Source organism: Halichoeres trimaculatus, unplaced genomic scaffold (assembly GCF_033239565.1).
Source record: "Halichoeres trimaculatus isolate MK-OKI-2021-1 unplaced genomic scaffold, fHalTri1.1 fHalTri1_scaffold_9, whole genome shotgun sequence".
NCBI classification, from domain to species: Eukaryota; Metazoa; Chordata; class Actinopteri; order Labriformes; family Labridae; genus Halichoeres; species Halichoeres trimaculatus.
In genome coordinates, this window is record NW_027437188.1 from 14,996,051 (window position 1) to 15,019,013 (window position 22,963).

Sequence of the window (22,963 nt, forward strand, 5' to 3'; positions counted from 1 at the left end):
ATGATTGACCATTGACTGTAGAAAAGATGGACAACACATCAGCTCCCCAAAAGATTAGTCAAACAATTTGGAGCTCCCCCAGCTGACTGGCTGCAGTCTGGGCCATAAACTTTGCCTTCTTCACGTTTAGATAAAGTGCATGGGTCAAACTTAACACCACAGTACACATCAAACTGTAGGTGAAGACACGTTGTCCATCTTTAATTACAGCCTGAGGGCTTGATGTCTTTTGTGAAAGACTTTTATGACGTGACATACCAGCCTTAGAAAGAGTGGACAGAGAGCTGGCAGAGAGAGATGAAACACTGGCAGCAAGAACACGTTTTTGCAGCTGTAATGAAAGGAAAAGTTGGAAACAGCCAGAGAAAACGGATGGTGATGTTCATGAAAATGCAAAACGACTAATAAAACAATTCATGGGAAAAAATAACATCCTTTGTGGTGTGTAGAATAAAGACACTTGTTGGTCTTTGCAAAGCGAGACCTGCTCGTTCATGATGCCTGACAGCTCAGTCAGCATGTCTCTGTAGTGAGCTCTCATCTCTTCCTGGTACTCCAGCTGGTCTTCTTTGATCAGACGCTCATTCACATCCAGAGCCTGACCACAGGCTTCAGCAAACAGCCTGCAGGGGAGAAAACAAGAATGTGTTTATTGCAGCATTATGATATAAATGCAACAAATACAGAACCTGAACCTGGTCTGCGTTGATGTTTGGTTTTTGTACTGTAGTTTGCACTTTTTAAGACCATAGCGCCAAAAATCAAATAAAGCTGCCTGATGAAATTTTTATTTATTCATTTATATTTAATTGAGAATTTCAGGAGGCATATTAATAATTGCACCTGTGAGTTTTTATTCATGAAACATGATATACACTGAAGGTAAAAAATAAAATAAAATAAAATAAAATAAAATAAAATAAAATAGAACAGAAAAAAGACAAAATAAATCATTTAAATAAAATAAGAAAAATAAATAAATTATACAGATGATCAAGACTTAAAATACCTCCACCAAGGAGGTTATGTTTTTCAGGGAGTTTGTCTGTTTGTTTGTCTGTGAACAACATAACTCAAAAAGTAAAGAACGGGTCTCGATGAAATTTTCAGGAAATGTTCAAAATGTGATAAGGAAAAAGTGATTAAATTTTCGAGGTAATCCAGATCACCGTCTGGATCTAGGATTTTTTAAAGGATTCTTTATCATTGTGAGATAGGGCTGTTTTCACCATATGTGTGTATAACTCCACCATAAATGGACGGATTGCTTTGAAAACAATACAGGACAAGGTCACCATAAATTCAGACAGATGTTAAAGTATGATCCAGATCCTGAGAAATATTCGCGATACTAAGATCCAGAATATGAAATATGTACTGGGTCATCATAACTTTCAACACTGTCAGGAAACAAATTATCGTACAAACCTGCAACTAACACCAAATTGTAGCAGACAGTCTGCTGAAAGGAAGTATAACATTAAAGTAGGACTAAAGTGTTGGTGACAATCCTAATATGCTTGGTGGAGGTCTGTGCTTTCTGAGTGCTTTTCTAGTTGCCACATGTACCTCAAATCCTGGCTCAAAGGGTTAAAAGTCAAATAGACTTCATATCCTTTGCATTTGAAAAGTGAAAGGTAAAGGGTTAAAAGGAGAGATAGCAAAGGAAAGATTTGTTTTAAAATCTCCAGCACTGTGTAAGTGAGTGTGAGTGTGTAAGGTTGTAATTTTTGTCTCATCAATGCAGCATTTGCCACCTAAAAATAGTTTTAACCCTAAAATAAACTTTTAAATCTTGAAAAACATGTAAAATAAAGCACAATGGGTTGGAAGTTTACACTTTCAAGAGAAATACAAAGTAGATAAGAGACATTTTCTTCATTAATTTCAAGACAAATGCTATGGTACTTTCAACAAATGCTTAAGTTTCCTAAGCAACTGGACCCTGGGGGGGTATGGACACTGTTCTTTACATAGCTATTGTACGACATTAAGCTCTATTTTTTATTATGAGTATTTATTTCTTTTAACCATTGCAGTGGACCAAAGCATGCAGTGTGTCAAACAAGTCTCTACACTTTTCTTTTTTCGGTGTTATTGATCTTACCTGAAGATCTCCTTGAGCAGTTTGACTTGGTTGTCTGGGTATTTCTTGGCATTCTTCTCCTCTAAAAATGCTCGAGCATAAGCCATAGGTCCAGCATTCACCTGTGATGGAAAACAAAGGGTAAGACAAAATAAAACACTGAAACTCTCCTCAGCTTCTGTCTTTAAGAAGAATTAGTACCTTCACACTGACGCTGCCCTGCAGTTTCAGCTGCAGCCGGATCATGTCCACCTCCTCCATGTTGCACAGCTGGTTGAGCTCAGAGACTTTCCGTGACATCTCATCAATGGCAACCTCAATGGGGTTCATTTCTGTGCTCTGCTGCTCCACTACCTGGATACGCTTCTTCAGGTAAGGGAAGCTGGAACTCGCTGAAGAGAAAGACAGAAATACTGTGGCAACAGAAAGTGTACTGATGATTTTTAAATGGTTCGGTTTTTATACTTACTGGTCAATATGGTGCGTCTCTTGCACTGCTCCTCCACATCTCCGTGTTTCTTCCCTGTCAAAGTGAACGGCGTCTCAAAAACAAAACGGTTGATGTTGTGGTGTCTCTCAAAGTCTGTCCTTTTGTCCTGTTGTTCTTTCTCATCAAAGTAGGGCACCACGTATGTCACCTGAATGTATGCAAACTTAGGGTCCAGGTCTTTAGGATTAACCTAGTTTGTAAAATATAAAGCAAACAACAAGATTCAAGGAAACTATACCTTTACAATCCAGCAAATTTTAGGCTGTAATAAGAAGTTTTAATTACCTTGTTGGAATCCTGGATCATCTTGACATTATCGGCCCCAAACTTGTCTGAGTAGAGTTTGAGTAACCTCTGAGAGATTTCTGACAGTCCTGTCAGCTTTGGTTCTTTATAGATGAACTCCTTGCTCTCCTCCTCCTCAAAGAAACCCTGCAAGAACACACACACACGCATGCACATGTTGATTAGCAAGCCATGTCACATGACCGAAAGACAGTTTGTATTTTTTGCATGGTCAGTTAAACTTTTGCATGTATTTGCTTTTGCTTTCACAGCATCCTGTATCAGTATCAGCCTGTTTTGATGTTTCTTTCTGGTGGCCATGGCTAGATTGAGTGTTAGAGCAACTCAGCCTTGACGGTGTTAAGTGCCAGATGGGAGAGGTTGGAGGTCACTTTCAAAGCAGCACTGGAGTAAAATGTCAAGAGGATCACTGCGATTATATCTTTCTGTTGAGGATGGCTCTTTGAGTTTTCAAAGTATAGGGAGGTAATAATGTCATCTTTTGGTATATATGGGAGGTAAAATGGACCACAGCAAGCTTGACAAAACCCTTCAGGAGGTAAAAGCAGACAGTGTTAATAGTGGTAGAAGGAGAAGAGAGGTAAACGTGGTTAGAGCTGAGGAAAATGGAAATCCAAAGACATACAGAACTTACCGCAATCTTGATACAGAATATGATAAAAAAAGAAGAAGAAAGCAGACACACAATTAAGGAAACTAACTCAAAAAGAAAATCTGCTACTTTCCCCTTTTTTATAAAATGATTTGACTGTTGAGACTGTTTTATGTTTCCTGCTAATTAACTCATTCTGAGCTGCAGAGTTCTTCACTGTTGCCACAGAAAAATGTTTTCTTAGAGACGTAAATGAAACTGGACGCACGTTATTAAAAACGAAGCCTATTCTGCACTAAAGCCAAGACTCACAAAGTCAAAAACTCAAACGCAAAGCAAAGTTTTCCTGAAAGTGAATAAATTTGTTTTCATTTGTAGAATGATATAGAAATATCTTAATCCTATTAAGACTCTTGCAAAATATAGACTAAATATAGACTGACACACAAATAAATGAGAGTAATTTGTTTTTTCGGCTAACACAGGTAATTAATTAATTCATATATTTATTTTAAAAATGTATACTCATGTGGTTTTATTATATAAAGCCAATTCAAGGCCATCTAAGGGAGTATAAAAATAGAAAAAATATTAAAAACAGATTATTATCGTATGTGTTAGACTGTATACAAAAGAAAAAAAATGTACTTTGTTCACCCCCATGAGGGGATCAATTTTTTTTTTTCTATTTTTTTGTAATTCATTCCAATAGAAATAAGGTTGGCATGAGACATTTTTCTGGATTGTTTGCAAAGTTTGCTCTTTATTTTTGCTTTTCTGTTTATTATAGGTTTGTTGTTTTTTTGCTTTTTGAGAGAGAAAAATTAGCTTTATTATAGACATCAACAAATAAAATAGCTGTGTTTGCAGCGACTGAATCAAAACCTTTGAGAAGTTATATTGTTCATGGAAAGAAACATTCAAAGTGGAGACAGAAAAAAAAATTGTGAACTCTGGTTGAAGGTACGAGCTTTCTTAAATAAATTTTCAATCACATTTTTTTTGTATCAAAGTCACACTTTGTCTACAGTTACCAACTATCTCTCACCTGTCCGTAAAAAGCCACACGATAATAGCGCCCAAAGAGTCGCTTCTCTGAGTTCACCACTTCAGTCACTTTCAGGTAGGAGCGATGGATATCGTAGTAGAGCTCTGAAAGCCTCTGTGGACACACACATAAACACATACGTGAGGTTTCACATACCAGCAGGGTCAAATATTTGAAGAGTTGGAGGGAATGACAGTTACCTTGAAATCCCTCCTCTTTTCAAAGACAGCGATCACAGGTTTGTTGATGTCAGCAATGAGCTCATGTCTCTCTGATTTCCACAGATAGTCCACACACAGCTCCAGCTGCTCCACCAGGGTGTCCTACAGCAAACAGAAAGATAACATTTTCAGCAATGTTACACTTGTGTTGCCACTCCACAAACATCCAGTTAGGTTAAGGTTGGAAGCCTGTCTGTACCTCTGTATAGGGTGTGTCTTGTGTACCAGTGTCTTCCTTCATGGCTCCTTCCTCCTTCACATTTGGGCTGATGCACATGAAAGCCGCCCAGCCCATAGAGAAGGATGCTGAGATTTCAAACAAGGCAAAGAGACATCAGGGAAAGTAATACAACAGATACTCACTTGCTGTAAAGCTCACACGGTATCTTGCTAGCATGGATTAAAGCTTTAAAACGAACAACACAAGTGTGCTCTTGTGTTCGAATACAAGATATGCAGTCAAGCATCCTCCTTGTTCTGCACCCAAACATCAAATGTGAGCGTGCGCTGGATCAGACCTCAGTGACACTGAACTTCTTCAGTGGGACTTGAGTGCACAGGTCAGACAGTGACAGCAAAAAGTGAAATTGACACAGATTCATATCATTAAGGCAAGAACAGTGGTCCCCAAACTGCAGCTGCATTAAATACACAGAGTAACAAAAACTTATCCAGCAGTGAAATGGTTAAGGGTGTATCAAAAGTCAAACTGTCACATTTCCATCAACCTGAACCATCACCACCTTTTAAAGTTTACATTTTCACCCATCTTCCCTCTCAAAATCCCACGTCTCATTGCTCTGAACTCCCACCCACCACCACCCAGCAGGCCCACGGCGCACACACTCACTGTCTTGTTCTCGGGAGGTAGTTAGTAAGGAGCTACAGTTATAGACAGGGCTTTCTTCAGGGGACACATTGGACATCCTGGCTTTGTCAGCTCTCCAGTAGCCTGTTTGGTATGAGCGAAGGAGGAGGAGGAGGGTGTTTACAAAGTTCACGTCCACTTGCTTTTGCCTTTTGTGCTGAAGGACAAGGCTCACAACAATTGGCCAAGAAGCTTGCATGCTATACTAGCTGTTTGCAAACAGGTGGTGTACAAAAAGTGATGGTGAAAATGCTGTGGTTCCACTGAGGGGGCATGCACACATACAAAGAAACAAGCTGGCAGGTAAAGGAGCATGCAAGACAGAGAGTTGTGTCGGCCAGGTTCCTACAAGAGCCTGTGAAGGGAATTTCCATTTGGAACAATACTTGAAATTGGTGGCAAATTAAGCTCTTATGTTCAATACGCTTCTACCTGATCTTAGACATGGCTCACTTAAATAATGAGTATGCTCACTATCAGGCGAATACATTAACTCTTCATGATAACGTGAAGCACAGATGCAAAAGGTTTAAGAAATTTGCAAAGCGATTTCCAAAGCTAACATGCAATGACAGTGTTAGCAATGACAATGTAAACAAGGATCATGTTAGCCAGCAGAGAAGTTTGCTGATTGACAAAAGACAACCATGAATATCGAAGATGCACTTTCAGCACTGGCAATAAAACAGCCCTGGAAACACACAAACTGTAAGTAAAGTCGAAGCAGCAGAATGTGGCCACTAACCTCTCCTTTTCAGTGACTCAGCTATCAGGGCTGAGATGTGGATGTAGCACATAGCAGCCTGAGGAAAAATCAGAGACATAAAAATGAAATTTGGGTAACACATTAGGACAATTTTAAGCCCAAAAAAATAGAAGAATCTCCTCTAACCTCAGAGAGGTCGCCGTTGCGGACATGAATCTTGGCCATGCTCTCCAGCCAGGTGCGCCGTAGCTCTGGGGTGCTAGCATAAGAGTTGGCCAGACTGTACTGAAGATCTACCAGCATCTCTGGATCCTTCTCATGCTCCTTCATTTGAGCTGTGGCCATTAAAACCGTCCTGATCCGTTTAGTCAGATCCTTCACCTCAGCAGGAAAAGGAGTGTTCTGTCGGAAAATGTTACAAAAATTAGCTGTTTTAAACTACTTCTACAAGTACTGACAACAAAGTGTTAACGCTACTCTACCTTGAGTGGTGCATCTCCATTGGCAAAGTTATTGATGATAGCCAGGGACTGCTGAAATCTTGATCCTCCGATGCCAGCATCTGCTATAAGCTGGCTCACAGCCTTTATGACCTAAAATATAAAGATAAGAATGGCAAGAAAAATTATGAACTGCTGCCTTGATTTAGAGGATTGTGTACTGTATCTGCTTCACACCTTGTTCAACTGACCTGAAGATGTGAGCGGACAATAGACTTGCCCTTGGTGAACTCAAAGTTTTTCCTCATGAAAAAATACAACAGAGCAGCAGCCTCTGTCTGAGTGGAGCTTGATCGATGGTTACAGCACTTGAGGATCTCGTAGCACAGACAGCCACACAGGTCTGCCTTACCCTGGAAGAACGCACCGGGGAACTGCAGGAAGGGACAGATGTAAACTTTTATATTCTAAAATGAGAGTTTTAAGATGTTTACACAAAGTATGTACCGCACCTTTTGAACAAAGAGCCTGAGTGCAGCAAAGACGTGCCGTAGAGTGGCCGTTGATTGATTGATTTGAAAGAAGAGCAAGTAGGTGTCCAGCACCTTCTTCATCAGTGCATTTTGTCCTTCATCCAGCAGCAGTTGCTTCTATACAAAAACATAGGAGGGGACAAAAGAAGAAAAATAAAATATTGGCAAAGTTTTGTCACATCATCTCTTCTTTAATCTGAGAGCAAAGAACATTATCCTTCAAAGCCACCAGGTGGCAGTAGAGCATGAACTGTTTGGTTCAATGTACTGTAACTAAAGTATGCATAGTTTACCATGCAAATCATTGTGGCGCTACAAAAATTCAGACATCAGTATCAGCTGTCTAATCGCTTTCAATGTTAACTACCCCCCCATAATATTATTTGATGCAGTCATTTTAAAAATGTTTATCTTTAAATTTTCATTTTTATTGTTTTATTATTTACTGACCATTCTTATGGATAGCACTTTAAGCATTTTATGTCATAAAAGATGAAATTATTGTCTTTACTGTTAATGTTACAAGTACTGTGTGTGCCACACTTGGGTAGCAAACTGAGGGCGTAATTGCTTCCTGGTAGCATGGCTAGCAGGGCACATATGGGATTACTTGATACTGATGAACACTTAACATAGAACCCTCTGCTATGGGGATGTGAGCATGTGCGTGAATTGGGGCTTTTCTCCCAATTAAATTCTTTTATGTTTTTTGGTGTGCCGATTCAATTTAAATCACATTTTTTCATTCATTTTCTGAACCGCTTATCCTGTTCAGGGTCGCAGGTGGCTGGAGCCTACCCCAGCTGACATTGGGCAAGAGGCGGGGTACACCCTGGACTGGTCGCCAGTCAATCACAGAGCTGACATAGACAGACAACCATTCACGCACACACTTACGCCTATGGACAATTTAGAGTGCTCAATTAACCTGGTGAGCGTGATTTTGGACTGTGGGAGGAAGCCAGAGTACCCAGAGAGAACCCACGCATGCACGGGAGAACATGCAAACTCCACACAGAATAAGCTGGGAATTGGACCAAAGACCTTCTTGCTGTGAGGCTGCGGCGCTAACCGTTGGGCCACTAAGTAGCCTTTGCAATTCCTCAATATTTCCATTTTTTTTTTAGCGATTTCTTTTTGGTTGTTGAACACCAGACCATGTGAAAAAAGTTGATTGTATGATGATGTCTACAGACCTGAATGTACATCACGTTTCAGTTTTTAGGATTTATTTAGGGGATCTGATATCTCCCAACTCAGCTTATAAACAAAGACCAAAATGAAGGACTAGATGAAAAAAAAAAAGTCACAATTTAAAATCGTTAAACAAAAAAATCCCGATACTTCCATATACCGTTTTTTTCTCCCATCCCTAGCTTGAATGGTTGTATATCAAATTATAGGTTTAAGTGTCCTGAGTGTTCTGACAGACAACTAAAGTGCCTGATAAGTTCATATGCAAATAACCTTTTAAAGTATATACCACACCCCTAAAAACACAACAGGTTATTATTACTGTACACATGGAGTGAGAGAGGAGCACAGACCTTGTGATGGTGAACAAAGAGCTCCAGCACATCCAGCACAGTGAGAGACACCTCGGTGGACAGGTTGGCCTCGATATCTGTAGGACTTAGATTGTCTCCATCCTGAATGTTCCCATCTGGAAAAAGAGTTAACACGAAATGACTCAAGTCCATCTTTGTCACTTTGTATTTACACTAGTCATTATGCATCAACGTGCTTGTGTCACCTGTCTCCATCATCTGCAGAAGCTTGGGGTTTGTAAGGGCATTTTTGCTCCTGATGATGGGCATAGTCTGGGAGCGAGCATGTCGGTGACCTTCTCCAGATGATGCCATCCTGTTGGCAACAGCAGTTGGTATCAATCACAGCACTTAAACACATTAGTAATACCTGTTCAAAAACACTGCTGCTACTGCACAACCAAACCTTACGCTACCTAAAGGCCAATCATCTCTAGGGATTTTATCTCATGTACATGCTGTTATCATGGGTGGGAGTACAGATACAGACTGGTGTGTCAAAAACACAAAGACAGCAGGTATGATGGAGAGCATGCTGAGAACACAGTCACAGTCTATAACATGGAAACACAGCGGTTACATCAAAAATGATTAAACACAGGACAGAGATGAGTAGGTATAAGTGTTGTAGATTGAACTTCATTTAAGTTTCCTGTTTTGATAATTATCATTAATAACATTACCTAAAGACTCTAGTATCCTAAAGAAACACTCCTGTCATGGTTGAGGCATTTTCAGGTAAAGGAGGAGTGGTTACCATTGTGGGAAGAGGCTGGAGGGCTGGGAGGGTTGGTTAGAGCCCTTCAGGGTGCCATTGGCCTGGGTGGACTGGGCCAGCTTTACTGCTGCAGCTAGCTTCCTGTTCACAAGCCAATCAGATCAAAGCTAACATTAGTAACTAGAAAGTTGTTTATAGTTCATCTGTGTTGACATTTATCAGTAACATAACTGTGTATGGCAACAGTTGCTAAAGTGTGTCAACATTTATGGACTTTAATGTAAACACTTTGCAATACAGCTCGTTTTGTACACAGGTGACCTTGTTACATATTTATTGCAACGAGGTCTATGGCAAGTCATACACCATAAATTATTCATGTCTACTGGGATTGTGCCTGGTGAGATTACCATGTCATACCCAGAATCAAGATATGTTAAACTTATGTCAACTTAAAGAAAAAAAAAGTTTATTTATATCTGCAATAATGTCACAAATTTGTATTGGTAAAGATTCAATGGTAGGTACCTTTAGGTATGTGGTTGTCTGGTCACATGTAGGTTGTTGTTTTTTTAAGTGTTTATTTGTGGGAGAAGTTGACAAGTGCAAGATTTTTCTTTTATTGTTGAAAATATTTTACTCTATTTGCATATTTTTTTGTTCTCTTATTCATTTAATATTCTGACTTGCACATCATGTTTGTGCAACTAGAGAAATCAAATTTCCCCTCAGGGATTCAATGGAGTCAATTTTAACCTAAGTTTCAAAAGGTGACATGAGTGCAACTGTATCGTATCGTACCGCACCATACTGTACCGTACCGTATTGTATCGTACCGTACCGTACCGTACCGTACCGTACCGTACCGTACCGTACCGTACCGTACCGTATTGTATCCTATTGTACTGTATTGTATCGTAACATTTTAAGTGGTCAAAAATGATGATCATTTTCTAGTCCAATATGAGGGTAGAACTAAATCAGTACTGGTCTGCACAACAGATTAACTGCTACACGACTTGCCATAGTAGGTCACATTGTATTGGTGCAAACTGAAAGAGAGCTAAAAGCATTCAGCATCCCTGATTTGACCTTGGTGTTACAAGAGCAGCAAGTCAGAGTAAAGGGAGGTCAGCCAGATGGAAAGGTTAGCGGTGTAGTGGGGTCAATGGCTTTAGCTTGCCATTAGTACTGTGTGAGTGTCATTTCAGCTCATGGCAGAGTGTTAGTGTAGGTTAGCACTGATGGATAAAACAGAGGAAAGAGAGGCAAACAGATGGAAAGACAACTTGATCTCAATTAGATATTTTAGTATGTTGGATTTTTACGGTGCATACATTAGGATTTGGGTGAAATGGCAGCCTCAGAGTCCATCACTGACTCTCACATGCTGAGTGCTGCTTCGCATGAAGAGGAGTCCACATGAGACATCAAACACTGAATGTGTGAAATCGATTAACAGACATACGAAACTAACACACAACCAGAACATTTCCTGCTTCTTTGGCTTCTTCGTTCTTTTTCATACTTAGGGGTATATGATGCAAAGCAACATCAATAATGTGTTGTCACACTGACATCTGTTAACAGCAGCTACACATGCATGCACAAAGAGGGGTGTGAAGCATGCAGTATGGTGGAGGCCACAACAGCAGGGTCAAACGAAGAGGAAACATGACATTTATTTGTTTGTGTCTCAATATGTTTATTTTGCATGTTCATGATGTGTGTCTGCATGTAAGCTGTGGTCTAAATGTGGCTAATTTTAAGGAAGTGAGTCACGCTGCGATAACAAACAAATTGCAGCACTATCTGGTTCAGTACAGGTTCTAACAAACGACTTTCTCAATCAGTTTTTAATGAGTATGGTTCACAAGAGCTCAGTGTTTACTGCTAAATCTGGATTCATTTGTCTTATTTTTGACCGATTGTTTTTGTGTTAAAATTGGAAGCTAAATATTTAATAGTAATGAATAGCTACAGAAAACCAACATTTATACTTCAACATAAGTCATTATGACGCCATAACTTGGACATATGTCTTCATTATACTACCATCATCCCAGGACATAGGATGAGGAAGATGATTTTAAAATTCTCTTGAATGAGCCAAAGCTAAGGTGGCTTTACTTATAAATTAACTTTCATGTTGTGCATTCATTACCAGAAAGAAACATTCAAAGATTTAAACCAAGTTTTCAGTTGCTTGAATGGCTGAGTTGCTGGCTAGACCAGCTGACTAGCTTGCTGTCTGACTTCACACTGCTAGTGTAATTCACTACCCCTGAACTTCAATGGGAGCCCACTCCGACTCAGCCAGGCATCAAAGAGCGAACAGAGAGACACACTGAGACAGACACAAGCGTGAGACTGTGAATCCCCCATGGCCTGGTATTACAGACGAATGCTAAGTAGCTAGAAGCTCCAGACAGGCTAATCTACGTCTTAGCGCGCTAGCTAGGCCTCAAGCTATCTTTATTCTGTTAATACCTCCACGCACAGAAAAGCAGCGTGCTCCCTCAGCTTTTTGTTCGCTTATATCTCAGCATCTTACTGCTGAAAGGAAAAAGAGGGCTAATTTAATTAGCTGGGAGGAACCAGAAGATGGAGGAGTCTAGCAGTGCCAATGGCTCAGCTCCAGTAAGAGCACATACACACAGACACACACACATTCGATAACACCCCCTATCCTTTGCTTGCCAACTACTACAGAACAATATCCAGCAGAGCTTTTCTCTCAGCAGCCAGATCCAGGAGTTTCACCTCCCCCTTGCTTATTTTTCCTCTCTTCTTTACCTCTCCCCCTCCTCAAAGCTCATCCCTGAGTGTGCACACACATGCAGAACGCATATTAGTGTTTCTGCCTCACTGTGTCTGACTCATTTATTTGTGTGTTTGCTCATGTGTCTGCGTGGCTGCATTTGCACATGTGTGCATTCATGTGTGCATATGATTATATGAATTATGTAGCAGTGGGTGGGGGAGTTACAACCTTTGACTGCAGATTGTATGTTGAGCTAATAGGCTGTTCCCATGTTTGCAGCTCTATAATGAATGCATCTGAATGGGACTCAGTCAGCCTGTTTGTTGGAAAATGAAAGCAGGAAGGACTCACCTGGCAATGTGGCGTTTTCCAAGGAACCTGAAGTGCTGCAGACACAACCTGGAAAAAAAATGGATGCAAAACATGTGGGTGAAAGGAGAAGGTTTGTTTGTTTTATGATTTCTTTTTTGTTGGTTGAAACACAAGATAAATAGAGTCCATGTGGAAAAAAAACTGAAGTGGTTGGGTCTGGATGCAAAGAGGAAACACAGGCAGTTAATTAACTGAGCTTTTCGCTGGATAAGGCGCTGTCATTGAATTTACTCAAACTTGCATCTTCACTTTTATCTCTTTCCTTCTGGCTAAGTTTTCCCGTTTCCACTCCTCTCATTCTCCCATTCCTATCTCTATCTGCCTCAAAGGCACCGTATTACTAGTCAGCCTAAAAGGAGCTTTCTTTGATGAAGAAAGAGAAACACTTACTCCAGGATGTTAAAAAAGTCTGAAATCTCCTGGTGAATGGCCCGGTGCCAGTAGGACACAAGCACATCTGGAAACAGGTACAAACAGCAGCATGTCAGACATCAGAGCAGAAATAAAGAGGTTGAAGCCAATTTCCAGCAAAAACTGGGTCAGTTCTTGAGTAAACAAAGCAATTTGTAGAGTTTTAAAGCATTTTAATATTGGAAAAAAAAGCGTAATCTTCTAGGACCAATGCAGCAACACAAATAACTGTGAATAAGTAAATCAATAATAATTCACAACTCTGCAGGGATTGTTTAAGTTCCTTTTCTGCATCCTATTTTTAAAATGTCATTTCCTACCCTCAGATATAGTTTTCATGATGTGCAGAAAGCACATGAGGAGGCTGCGAGTCTCTGCCTGATCCAGTTTGTCACAACGAGATCCATAACCGATGAGGGACTGTGGCCGAGCAAACTATAAAACACATCCAGACAGAAAAACAGTTTGAGTCATGCATTATAAATCAGGGCTGTAGCTTTAGAAATATCCTCAGTGTTTTATATGGATTTGAGGATTTTAGCAAAACAAGTTTTATGACCATTTTACAAGCAGGTAAAGTATTTGAGGTGAAAATTTACTGCTTTAAGGCTAACTAAAAATACATGAGCAAAATTTTCAGCAATTTCCTTTAAAAAGGTTTGCAGGATATGTGGAAAAAGTTCGGAAACATCATCAACACCTTAGTTCCAGGAAACACATTTTCACGGATAGTTTGCTTTATACTCCAAAAATGAGGCAGTTAACGTTTTATTGAAAGGAGAAACCAGTTAGTTTCCTGGCTTTTCCAAATTCATACGTAGAACAAAAGTTATTCAACAAACAAAGAAAAATATTTACATAATTATATCAAACACATACATTATCTGACACATTCCAGTTTTTTCCAAGCATGTTGGACGTGTAACAAAACATTCTTGCCCTCTCTCTTTTTCCTCACCTTTTCACATCCGTCCATTTTCTCACTGTTCCTGTCGCTGTTGCTGGGGTTTGAATCCACGCTGATCAGAGATCCCCGAGAGTCTGCCTGGTTACCCGTGGCAACTGCCAAAGAAGAGAAAGCTGGTGGAAGTGGGGGCAAGGGGATGGTGGTGGACACATTATCAGTTTTTTCCTACATTTTCATGCAGATACTGTCTCGTCAGCTGCACATAAACATGCTGCACATTTTCTACCTGTGATGGAGTTGAGCACTTCTTTGGAGAAGGAGGCATCTACAGAGTTGCCGTGGCGAGTAACAGGGATCATCCCTGCAGCCACTCCTCCTCCTACACTCAGGTCATCTCGAGAGCCCTGGTAAAGCAGACAGAGATGAACAAGATATTCAAATGGAAAAAAAGCAGTTTACATCAATCTGAAAACACTTGATCAAATCCTTCTAATCGTTTCATTCTGAATGAAAAAAGTTTGTTAAAATCTGTAACACACCAGCCCCATGAGGAGTTCTCACTAAAGCTACACTTTTGTTTTCACCCTGACCACGTGTCTATAACACTCATCTGACAATTGACAGTTAAAGTAAAACTGAACCGATGAAGTTTTGGCTCGACTTGCAGAGTGTTTAAAAACAATATTTTTGAAGAAACAAATTTAGTTCATACAGCAATTTGGTAGAGCGCACTTTGAAGTCGACCAACAGTGATAGCAATAAAAAATACAGTACCAAAAGCCGCCAAAGCCATGCATTAAAGTGATATCATCTAGTCTAGTGTGGCAAATATTTCAATTCATTTATTTATTCAGCTTCTTCAAAAAAGAAAATCATGTACATTCATCCTAAGCATATGTCTGAGACTACTCAAGATTAATTAGAGCAATATGCACTGGTGGATTCAACCATTGGTTCAAACTGACTCTTACTTGGTCACTAGAAGTGAAGTAGATGGGGAAAAGGTCTCTGAGGAAGAAGCGGGGCATGTTGTCCAGGATCAGGCCATAAAGCGGCAGGTAGAGCGAGGCGATCCTGGCCTGCTTCTCCTGGAAAGATCAACAATGCACCAGGTTAGCATTTCATGTCTTTGTGTGTATTCCTTAGTCATATTTTAGTAACACATCCATATTATTTTTGACTTAAAAAAAAAATCAACAGGAGACACTTGTTTTAAAAATATCTCCCTCTGTAATGTGTAGTTCTACATTATTAATGCTGCATCTACAGTTTGATTCTCTGTACTTAATAAATAACAATGCACTTCATTAATCTCCAAAACACAATATCATAGAAGATAATCTGGACCTCTGTACAGTAAGATTTGAAATGACCTCTGCACACTTTTACCCTGACCTTCTAAACCACAGCCCTGCAGCGATGTATTTGTTGGCAGAGTTTGGTGGACTTTAACAGAGGGCATATTGCTAGCATGATCCTATCTGGAATTTTCCCAGAATCCATTAAGACATCTTTCCTTCAGCTCACAGCTGCTTTCAACAATCACATGCCAGCGTGTTTGTATGAGTCACAGGAGTAGAAGTTTCTGCTGTGAGACTTATGACTCATTGTGCCAGGCACATAGTTTCCCACCATGTGGGACATGCGTTAGGGCTACCTTGGTGGCATAGCGTGCATCCAGTGAATGTTTGGCCATCAGGGTCTTCAGAGTGGCCAAAGCCAGGTGCCTCAGGTCCTGCTCGTCCTGGAGTGCGAGTCCCAGTTCCCGAAGCAACAGACCAGTCAGAAAGTGCTTCCTGCAGAACTCTCCAGTCAGGTTATACTCGGGGACTGAAACTGAAGTAGGACAGTTTTAAAACAATTGTCATTAAATACAAAAAATCTGAAAGAAAACCATTACCCTATCACAGCATGTTATGATATACTTATCAATGCAATGCAAATTATTAAACGCCAAGCTCAGACCTTACTTGTTTGAACTAAAAGCAGGGCTTAAACTTAACTTTGAAAAACTGGATCAAGGATGCAATAGAGCTCTTACATTTAGACATTTAAACTTCAGAAATTATTTTCAGCATTGAGTATTACTGCAAACAATATGTCAGCTTAATTGAAAATATGACTAAAATGTAGGGCTGAACAATTGATTGAATTTAAACTGACATCGCAGTGTAATAGAATGCAATTTTCAAATCGCAAAGGGTGCAATTAAAAAAAAAGTGTTTTAAATTGCATTTAAAGAGTGAAATCCACACATGTTTACATATTTCAGTAGTTGAGCCAAAACTTTATTTATATATTTCATAGCTTTATTTTGTGTTTTGTTCCTGATGAGACATCAATGAGATTTTTATATATTTGATATTTTGTCAGAGATTTGATCTTATTTGCATTTCTGAACTTTATTAAGTGTAAGATTCATTAAAGAGGGGATTCTCATATATTCTTCATAATTTTTGTTCATACCAGGCCTGTTGTACTGCAGTACTGTGTTTCTTTCTGATTTGATTTAAGGTTATTGATGATAATTATATTACACGTCTACAAGACTTGAAGTTAGAGCAAACAGTCAGAAACAAAACGTAAGTTAAATCGCAACCGCAATATTGGTCCAAAAAATTGTAATTAGATTATATTCCAAAATTGTTCTGCCATACTGAAATGGCACCATTTCCGTTTTCATGTGTGTTTGTCTTCTGCTTTTGGTCTCAATAATTGTGTAAACGTGGATTATCATTTCAATCATATTGTAAGTTATAAAATCCCCACCACCCCTCAAAAGGAAAAAAAGAAAAAAGTTTACACAGAACAAATGAAGCACTCGATTTTCCCTGAGCTTATCATCACTCTTCTAGCACGCAGACATATGCGCACATTCAACATAAAAGGAATGGATATTTACCATGAGTACTTTGAGGTTCTGGGGATGCATGGTCTGACATAAACAAACAGTCAGAGGGTGTGACAGAAAGAGAGAGGGACAGACAGAGACTGTTAATAGACAAATGAGGGTTGGATCTTGATGTATGATTGTTAACACATTAAAAAGCCTCACTGAACCAAAGGACATGACTCTAACCCTACCTGTGATGCGAGCAGAGGGCAAAGGCAGGCTGAGAGGGATGTAGTGCTCATGGTTACACACCTCTCGCAAGAATTCAAACTTCAGCTCACACAGCACCTACCAGACACACAGGGAGATATATGCACACACTTTACTTACACTGCATAAAATGGGAGTGTTGAAGGAAATTTTGACTTTTTTTTCCCTTTTACCTTGCTGTCTGTGGCAGTGATCATGTTTATGTAGTTGCTGATCAGTTTAAACGTGAAGCCTCTGTCCATGAGAGTAAAGCAGCGCTGCAAAGAAAGACAGCAGCTCAGACAAAACCTATACGGTACTGAGAGTAAGATCATTAAACACAGATGGAGAAAATGGAAACAGGTTTTAGTTGCAGAATGTTTTCACAGCTTGTTTTGATCAAACTAAGCCTAAGAGCACAGGATGTTTCTGTAAAACTCTACTGGGTCCTTTTGTCATAACTAAATCTACCACACAACACAGTTTGAATAAATGCTCATGTTCTGGTGTGTGCATTTGCAATTAACATATCATAAAAGTCGGCACAATAAATAAGAAAAATAAGAAAAACTTTTTTTTATTATCATTATTTACCCAGTTCTGAGAAAACCCACTGGGGACGCTCCTGGGGACCTTAAGAGGGGGTCTTATGCTCCCCATATTCTAAACTAAAATGACATATGCTCGATGCCATCATAAATGGCTGTAGAAATCCCTATACCTGTCTATAGGCTACATAAAATGGTGTGTTAAAAACAAAAAAAAACCCTCTCGAGATCTTCACAAGACTTGCTGAAATGACATCCTTGCATAATCTCAAAACTGGTTTAGAACATGTAGGGGGGGGGGGGGGCCTCAAACACCAAGGTCTGCCTAAAACTCTGCCCCTTACAGGCCTCTAGAGGGCTGGCCAATCAAAGGTAAGGGATTTGTGTAGCATGCTGCCATGAAGGTACAGTAGCTTAAATAACAGAGGCTGAAATAAGAGTTTTATAAAATAAATTTTAAAAAAATAATGAAAAAGATAAATAAAAAAACAGTTGAGCTGAATAAGGTTAAGCTACTACAGTGGTATCAGAAGGTTAGTAAAGCTTCCTTTAGGAAAACAGAAACATACTCAATAAAGGCAGTTAAATTAAAGTATGTGTGAGGTTGTGTTTGTATAAATCTAGAACCTTCCACAGCTATGGTTACACTGACACAACCTGCCTTCACTATGATTGTACACAGGTTTGTCGGACCACAAACTAAGCAGTAGAAACTTAGCACCATGCCCATCTGTTACCATGGCAACTCTGCTTCCATTAAACTGCCTCGTTCAGCTATTGCAATCTACACTGTAATCTGCCACTGCATATTTCTCTAAAATTATCCTGGTTTAGCTCTTACCTTGACAAAGGCAGCCACAGCTGAGTTGGCACTGCGAGTCTCCTCTCCCAGGTCTTTGTTTTTCCAGAAGATGTGCTCAGACACCGTCTCCACCAGCGTCTCCACGCGGTTGAGGTACGATGACGGGAAACGCTGAGGCCTTGGGAGCTGTGGAAACACAGGAGCTTAATGTAAAGCTCCACCTCCATGAGTGTATTACTACAGAAAATGAATGGAGTCAAATAGAAAAAGTAAAATAAATGTGATGATTTGTAGTGATGTAAAACTTGAGACAAAAGTTGAGATAGCTACTTTACCTTCAACTTATCAGAATCAACCAAATGCTGGGCCATTGACTTGACAATCAGCTCAAAGAAGAACCAGGAGAACTGAAACCAGAGGGGAGAGCAAGATCAATCTTAGTCTGTTTAATCAGCTCCTGCTTTGAACACATGGGGCACACATGGTTCTTAACATCAAAATTCTTTTTATAAGACTTTGGAGGCACAAAACAACGTTTATCTGAAAAGTAGTCATGAGGACTAATACAAACCTTCAGGACATTTCTCACTGCTGCCTGCTCATTGCTCTTCAGGTCAAAGGTCATTCCTTTAGCCAGCTCCTCGTGAACTGTTCTGAAGCCATGGGCCTCTGATTTGAACACATACTACAGAGAGGGACAGAGGGGGAAATGATACATGGTGGGGGGTATATATAATATACAAACAATATACATATAATTCATAACACAAGGTATTATATAGAGCAGGGGTCACCAATGTGGTGCCTGCGAGCACCTAGGCGCCCACAAAAACCACTTAAGATGCCCACAAGGCATGTTAAGAAAAACACCACTGCTCACAACAAAGCTCCTTCCAAATATTTAAATATGCTTTTTATCACTATTGTTGTGTAAATCATTCATAATAATTGGGGAAAAACTAAAAAGCACTTTGACTTGCCTTGCTGAAATGTGCCATATAAATAAACATACCTTGCCTTGCTTTAAAACTGACATGTGAGCAGTCTCTTCACAAAGGATTACTTCCACTACTACTACTACTACTACTACTACTACTACTACTACTACTACCCCTATTACTATTACTACTATTATTGTTATTAAAAAGTGATCTAAGCAATTTTGTTTTGAAAGTTTCAAACAGACAAGTAGCCCTTTGTACCACTCATTGCCTTTGGGGTAGCCCTCAGTCCTAAAAAAGTTGGTGATATAGAGTTACATTTAATATGATGTCTGCGTAGGCTCTTTTTGTTGTGATATGTGGTCCTAAATTAGGATGCTACCATTGTGCAGGTTCTGATCACCAGATTTTCACAAGCTGTTTTCTAAAAGAGAAACTGAGAGTTCTACAATAGAATAGAATAGAATAGAATAGAATAGAATAAAGTATTGCTTTATTGATAGTCTTTTCTATAGTATTTCCAAAAAAGTGTTGGTCTGTTACATTTTCCCATGTCTTGGCAGATCATTTAAGAGTTTCCATCTGAAATCCAGCCTAAAATTCTAGTATGTACAATTGATAATAGTACAAAAGCAAAAAAGCAAAAAAGAAGTCAAAATAAAGAGGCTGATAAAAATTTGGATATAATTAAATCTTCTGTCCTGTCAGTTTGAGCCTCTGAGGTCCAGGAGGCGCTACAGAGTTCCTCTGGCCAAAGGTCTTTTTAAAAAAAAAAAAAGTTTAATACCGAACGCTACTGCCATCTTAAATATGACCAAATGACAAATCCACAAAATGAGCAGAAGTGTTTAAATACTGTTTTATTTATTTAACTATTTAACTTATTTAACTATATTGTGTCTAGTATTTTAGTGCTGTCTGTTTCTTGAACTGGTGAGCTAAAGCCAATTTTCCACTTTGGTGAACAATAAAGAACTATTCTATTCTATTCTATTCTATTCTATTCTATTCTATTCTATTCTATTCTATTCTATTCTATTCTATTCTATAAGAATAGAATAGAATAGAATAGAATAGAATAGAATAGAATAGAATAGAACTTTATTGTCATTGTAACAAGTATAATGAAATTGAAGTCACAGCAGCAATCAAGAAAACAAAAGTCAGAAAGTGTATAGAAAGTGCAAAAAGGTCCATAAGAAATGAGATGATGACAGCTTGTCCATCATTCTCCAGTTCAGCCAGCCTCCACCTCCACAGGGTCCAGGACTGAGCTTCTTCAGCAGAGAAGAATATTCTATTCTATTCAAAAGTGAATTAAATATTCAAAGCTCAAGTGAGGTTAGGATAGTATAAATGTGCTAGCTCCTGCTGCTATAGCTACGCTGAATTAATCCTTGCCTTCCTCATGATTGTACACACGCTTGCGGGATCACACACTCAGCAGTTTAAACAGAGCACCATGCCAATCTGTTACCATGGCAACCCACCGTTCCATTAGCCTTCCTCTTCCTATCCTCTCTTGCCTTCCATCATTTGTCTCTGCCACTGCCTCTTCCAGAGCTGCACTTTCCCTTCACTGTGGCCAACGTGAAGCAGGCCTTGAGGTTTTTCTCCAGCTCTTCCTCTCTAAACAAACACGCCCTGTGTTTCTGATTGAGCACCCTGAATGTCCCTGTTTGCCTCCAACTTAATCAGTCTTTATTCATCCTCGCTCCTTCTTCTCTTACTGCTTCTGTGTGTGTTTGCACATTACTCTTAGCACACTGCTCTATGTATACTACTCTACCACTGGTGCAAACACACACACACAAACACTCGCAAACAGAGCTATCTGAAAATAACAGCTTTCAAAACGATCACGAGACCTTTTGAGCTCTCATTATGCACACTTGGTTTCACAGTGTACTGCAAGCACAAGTCTTTGTAGGTACCTTGATATAGGAGTGCAGATAGTGAACCAGGTTTTCTTCATGGCACTTTGCAACAATGTGGACCAGCACTCTGCAGATAAAGGCATCAGAAAAAATATTTTATTCTCATGTGCTTTATGAGCTTGTGACCACATGCTATGTCGAGCATTTTTAACACAGAGCTTCTTAGAAATAGGGAACAAAAACCATCTTTGAAACAGAGACTGTAAAAGTATCAAAATTAAACCTTTTAATTTATCTACTAAAAACTCTACTCAAAATGAACAACATGAAATGCAGTATAAATGCATAACCCACCCCAAAAAAAAAACACTAAAATAAAATCCAAAATACAGTCATAATGAAAAATGGTGTGTTGTTGAAACAGTTGAGTAAAAGCCTATTTGGTCTCCTGCGTCCTGTTTTTGCATTAGTCAGTTTACCCCACTCACACACATGCTAGCCCACTAACCCAGATGTAACTCCACTTCCTGAGGAGTACTGATATCTACCTGGTGGTGGCAGTAGTGACCTCATCGTTGTCATTCTGGGTCAGGACCTTGAACAGCTGGTTGAAGAGCACTGGTAGAAATCGAATGATCACTGGGATCCTCTCCATACTGAGGAGACCCTGAGGAAGGACGGAACAAAGCCATAAGAGCATGGGAATAAACAAGAAACATAAAAACCACAAAGAAGAGAAGAAAATTAACACTTGATGTTGGTTCCAAAACATTCCAGAGTGGATGTAGCAGTCAATGCCCTGTTCCCAATAAACGAAAATTGAAGTAATAGAGTCTTTCCTCTGACCTTCAGGCAGTTGAGGAAGTTAGAGGTAGGAGGTTGCAAGAGGTCCAGCTCTCTCTTCTGGCACTGCTGGAAGAATCGGTTCAGGTGGGGGTCCTGGCAAGGAAAGAAGCATCCATTAAAAACAGCAGAAAGCATCTGCAGTAAGAATTAGTGGACCAGGTCCTTTTAGGTGAAAGTTAGTCCTTTAGTTAAATCATTATTGCTGTTATCATTGTCACTGTTAGAATCATTTTTAATGTCTATATTCTTTCATCCATTTTTTTCTCAATCATACTTTTCTTAAGTTTATCTCCAACAGCTCAACTTTTAAGCAGCTGATTTACTGATGTCTGTTTAGCACTCAGTCCCTCTGTTTATGTAACCATCTGTTTGTTTATAGCTATCCCTGACAATCAAAACTCATAAATCTTGATTTTTTAAGACTTGCAATTCAGTAAAGCGAGTTCAAGAAAGAAACATACAGCATGAGCATCAACTTCACCTGCCTCAATATGTAAACAGGGCATTAAATAACAAATATAAATTTTCTTGAAGTATTTCAAAAGAACAACAGCAGAGGGTTTTGTCATTTATATAACAGCAACAGCAACAAAGTGAGATCGCCTTTCCCCTTAAACATCCATCACTGACAAAAAAGTCCTTGTTTCATGTGTCATCCCATCCAACACAGGAGGAAGTGGGACACTTTAACCATCAGCTGATAGCAATAGCGAACATATTTTTGCTCAAATTGCATTTGTTAATACTTCTGACCACTGTATAATTTGTTAAAGTACATCTAATTGGCATTTGAGGTCCATTTACCTCCATTCTGCCTATAACTCTGCCCCTCTCCTATCTGCAGAGCACATTCATGGC

The 22,963-nt window shown here is 39.4% G+C and overlaps 1 protein-coding gene across 7 annotated transcripts in view; it reads right to left on the minus strand.

The window, feature by feature from the left end:
* dock10 (dedicator of cytokinesis 10) overlaps positions 1–22,963 on the minus strand; it is a 76,147-nt gene that overhangs the window by 1,086 nt on the left and 52,098 nt on the right. For 2 of the 7 annotated variants that reach the window (XM_074680082.1, XM_074680079.1), the window contains exons 23-56: positions 22,106–22,198; positions 21,808–21,926; positions 21,317–21,386; positions 19,013–19,126; positions 18,777–18,848; positions 18,481–18,627; positions 17,286–17,369; positions 17,094–17,190; positions 16,912–16,944; positions 15,667–15,845; positions 14,981–15,097; positions 14,296–14,413; positions 14,061–14,182; positions 13,423–13,537; positions 13,082–13,148; positions 12,671–12,718; positions 9,595–9,696; positions 9,044–9,153; positions 8,838–8,953; positions 7,270–7,407; positions 7,009–7,191; positions 6,800–6,910; positions 6,504–6,719; positions 6,357–6,414; positions 5,594–5,695; positions 4,943–5,049; positions 4,723–4,845; positions 4,523–4,636; positions 2,862–3,008; positions 2,556–2,766; positions 2,288–2,478; positions 2,108–2,208; positions 485–623; positions 259–331 (exon numbers count right to left, since the gene is read on the minus strand). In XM_074680082.1, the coding sequence (XP_074536183.1) occupies positions 259–331; positions 485–623; positions 2,108–2,208; positions 2,288–2,478; positions 2,556–2,766; positions 2,862–3,008; positions 4,523–4,636; positions 4,723–4,845; positions 4,943–5,049; positions 5,594–5,695; positions 6,357–6,414; positions 6,504–6,719; positions 6,800–6,910; positions 7,009–7,191; positions 7,270–7,407; positions 8,838–8,953; positions 9,044–9,153; positions 9,595–9,696; positions 12,671–12,718; positions 13,082–13,148; positions 13,423–13,537; positions 14,061–14,182; positions 14,296–14,413; positions 14,981–15,097; positions 15,667–15,845; positions 16,912–16,944; positions 17,094–17,190; positions 17,286–17,369; positions 18,481–18,627; positions 18,777–18,848; positions 19,013–19,126; positions 21,317–21,386; positions 21,808–21,926; positions 22,106–22,198 (3,937 nt within the window). The remainder of the gene's footprint in view (positions 1–258; positions 332–484; positions 624–2,107; positions 2,209–2,287; positions 2,479–2,555; positions 2,767–2,861; positions 3,009–4,522; positions 4,637–4,722; positions 4,846–4,942; positions 5,050–5,593; positions 5,696–6,356; positions 6,415–6,503; positions 6,720–6,799; positions 6,911–7,008; positions 7,192–7,269; positions 7,408–8,837; positions 8,954–9,043; positions 9,154–9,594; positions 9,697–12,670; positions 12,719–13,081; positions 13,149–13,422; positions 13,538–14,060; positions 14,183–14,295; positions 14,414–14,980; positions 15,098–15,666; positions 15,846–16,911; positions 16,945–17,093; positions 17,191–17,285; positions 17,370–18,480; positions 18,628–18,776; positions 18,849–19,012; positions 19,127–21,316; positions 21,387–21,807; positions 21,927–22,105; positions 22,199–22,963) is intronic. The other 5 variants (XM_074680080.1, XM_074680085.1, XM_074680084.1 and 2 more) reach the window with 5 other exon arrangements.